Here is a 3,680-nt window from a genome sequence, read left to right as displayed (position 1 = left end):
TAAAACATATGTTGACAAAAAACAAAATAACAAATTAATCCCAAAAAAATCATCAAATGGATATATAACTAAAATATGAACATAATCCTAATTTACTAGTTCAAGATAATAATTAAAAAAATAATAATTATAAAAAAAATGCAATAAGTAGTAAGCACATAAAGCACAAATCACCAATAAAAGTTGAAGAGGAAGCAAGAACATACAGCACAATATAATTATTCAAATTCTATAGTAAATATGAAGATTCACAATACTAATGAATGCAACCATAGTGAGTATCTAAGCTTAACAGAAGTTCATTAACCATTTAGACCCAAAAATAGTACGAAATCGCAAATTAAAGACATTACAGGAGGCCTGAAGCTCAAAATATGAGTTGATTTTGGTCTCTGTTACCCTTATTCTGTTATTATCATGCCAGCATCTTCTGAGAGCTGCACATTTCAACAAGATTCAGAAAAAAAACATAATAATAATAATAAAATTTAACAGAAAAAGCACCTAGAAAATCATCACTAAGCAGATAATTCAGCAATCACTCACTTCAACATGGGATCCAGTGCTATTAGTGAAGATGGATACTTCAAGAGCCCAGCTTAGTTCAGAACCACTAATCCTATTCTTGCATGAAAAGCTTTTGAATCATTTTTCTTCTTTATGAAGTTATAACACATGAAAAAGAATGATTAACATGCAACATAATGGATTTTAGCCTAAGGTGGACTTATGAAACCTTTCTCTTTATAAAAATGCTACTCATCTATATACATAGCACACAATTCTTATGTATTTACATATCTCACATATAAGTTTTCATGTCTTAACACATAACACTCAAATCTTTAATATCACATCAACAATTACACTATTACCACTTTTTTAAAAGTGAAATCCACCTTTTGATGCATAGGCTTAAAGCACCAAAGTGCTATGTATGTAATATGAAAGTTCAAGCGTGAGATATGCAAATACATGTGAATTGTGTGCTATGTAAGTAAATTTTCAAAAAAAAAAGGAAATAAAAAAAACATTTCCTCACCATATTACAAGTAAAATCCTAAGTGTAATCAATAAAACAAGTAAGCCCAAGTATTACTCATTTCCGAAAACCACCGGAATCTTGGCAATTAAAAACAAAAGTTCAATTTTTTACAAGTAAACAAAGAGCAAATAGCTATATTTTAATATTTGTCCAAAAGAAAAAGTGCATAAATCTTCATCCCATTTTAGGCACGCCTGTTGCAATGCTTGCTTTAGGGTACTGAACCCATTTCAATTGCTCCAGCGACGGACAAAATTAGAGAGAGTCGTCTTAAATGGTTTGGTCACATTAAACGTCGACCATCTGATGATCCTATTAGGAGAGTGGATGTTTTAGATTCGACTTACGTTAAGAAAGGCAGAGGTCGGCCTAAGAAGACTTGGGCATATTGTATAAAAAATGATCTTAATGTATTAAAACTAAATGAAAATATGACACTAAATAGCACGCAATGGAGAAAAAGGATTCATGTAGCCAACCCCACATAGTGGGATTAAAGCTTTGTTGTTGTTGTTGTTGTTGTAGTATTACTTTGGGGATTGGTCTAACCTTAGAAACCTTACAATGCCAATTATCAGCATCTTCCTCAACCATTATGACCTTCTTTTCTCAATCACACGAGCAACCTCGGCTATATCCTGCTCTCTGTGAAGCAAAATTCTAACCTTGTAGAGATGTCATAACAGCAATCATTTGTTCCATTTTCTTCTCCATTCTATTGATTTGTTCATCCCTTTGTCTTAACTTGTGAGCAACTGTTGAGTTGTTTCCAGTGCACCACCTTCCTAAACAATAACATCGTGATCACAAGTCTCTTCTTGTTGCTCCTTATGCGAAGATCCCCTCATTTCAGCAACATAGACCTCAGCAAAATTTTATGCTAATGAGATTAAATCCATAAATTATAGTAAAAATCTCTAAGATTTTTTATGGATTCAATTCCACCCAGCTGAAATTGAATCAGTAGTTTTAATTTATTCTAAATTACTCTAATTTTGATGAATTTAATGCTATCCACACAAACTGGTTTGTGAAGATGAAGGAAACTTAGGAATCTGGTAACTGCAGAGGATTTGATGTTCTCATCCGTCCTTGTAATCCTCCCCTTCTATTAAAGAGTAATGCTACTCACTCCGAAGCTTCCTTCCCATACTCATTCGAACTCTCACACCTAATACTAAAATTACAACTCCCACACCTTTTATTTTTAATCATAATCCCTTCTTAGGGTTATCAGTTCCCCTCAAAGAAATGAAAAATCAAACGAATTTCAGAGCAAAATTCAGATTCTCATGCCAGAATCAACAATAAACTGAATCAAATTGAAAGAATAACCCTTACCTGATACAATCCTACGTCATGTTCCAACAAGTCCTCCGACAACCCCTTCTGACATGAATGAACGTTCTTAAACTGCCCGACGCTAAGTTTCTTCGTAATCAGCCCAACATCAAAGTAGATATAATTGGTGGGCGGGAGATCGACCTTAATGGCGTCGACATCGAACCAGATGAAGAAGCGGCGGACTTGGATGCCTTTGAGATCGTCAATCTCGCCATAGCGGATTACGCCGGTGATCTTGGGCTTGTAATAGACCAGGTATTCGAAGTTGACGTAGCACTCCGCAGCGAGGTTTACTTCAAATTCGCCGTTACTGGCGAGGGAGAAGGAGGTGACGGTGTTGGGGAGGAGGCCGGGAGGGAGGCCGTACTTGGGGAGAAGTTCGTATACTGTGGAGCCGTTTGATGGAGGGGATGGCGGCGGATCTGCAGCCGAAGCGGCGGAGCCGGCGGCGAGGAGGAGGAAGAGAAGGAGAAAGCGATTTACAGAGAAGTGAAGCATGACATGAAAATTTAGAGAGAGAGAGAGAGAGAGAGAGAGAGAGAGAGAGAGAGGGGGAAGGAGGGGAAGAAGAGAAGAGGCTGAAGACTGCTGCTTATAGTTGTTGATTTTTGTTTTTGTTTTTGTTTTTTTTTTGTAGGTGACATTATTCTCTTAACTTTATTAATATGAATTTAATTAAGAAAAATGCTATAAAAAAATGAAAATATCTAATTTCTTTTTAGGAATAATTACATGCATAGCATTAAAAAGTTAAATTTTAAAAAATTAGCGTTCATATCATTTTATTTAACTATCATACATGGTATCAAACAATTGTTAATTTGATAAACATAGAAAATAAAAATTTTAATTTTATTGTGATTTTGCTATTTGCGTGACAATTTGAAAATCGAATGAATGAGACTGATAGTTTTGTAAATAATCAAATGTTGAGTACTATGTATGAAATTTCCCTTTCATTATAAACATTTATCAAATCTCCTATGACCTATTTATAGGGGAAACCCCATCCTTTTTTTTTGTACTAGAAGTGTTTCCTTATTTTGATTATTCACCCACCTTATGAACTTGATTCCATCTTTTTCTATATAACCATTTTGTTTTCATTGCTTTATTCAAAGTCTAAACATTTTGAAAACAACAACTAACCACTATTAGTATGAATTTATTGCATCATAATGGTTGTCTGTCATCTCTTCACGGTATTGTTACTGTGTAACTAAAAGTAAGATGTTCGATCAACTTCCTCCCAGCGTATGATCGTGGACCATATCCTTTATCACTGTTGAAA

General features: G+C 34.6%; 1 protein-coding gene across 1 annotated transcript; it reads right to left on the bottom strand.

The window, feature by feature from the left end:
• Positions 1–218: 218 nt before the first annotated feature.
• Positions 219–2,953, bottom strand: LOC110023417. The gene is made up of 2 exons (XM_020722829.1): positions 2,387–2,953; positions 219–437 (listed from the first exon to the last, which is right to left on the bottom strand). The coding sequence occupies exons 1-2, from the start codon at positions 2,885–2,887 to the stop codon at positions 402–404; spliced, it is 537 nt and encodes a 178-aa protein (XP_020578488.1). The 5' UTR covers positions 2,888–2,953; the 3' UTR covers positions 219–401.
• Between the last annotated feature and the right edge of the window lie 727 nt (positions 2,954–3,680).

This window comes from Phalaenopsis equestris, unplaced genomic scaffold (assembly GCF_001263595.1).
Source record: "Phalaenopsis equestris unplaced genomic scaffold, ASM126359v1 Scaffold000224, whole genome shotgun sequence".
In the NCBI taxonomy this organism is placed as follows: Eukaryota; Viridiplantae; Streptophyta; class Magnoliopsida; order Asparagales; family Orchidaceae; genus Phalaenopsis; species Phalaenopsis equestris.
The sequence above is the reverse complement of the archived record's forward strand: the minus strand, read 5'-3'. Positions and strand labels throughout refer to the sequence as shown.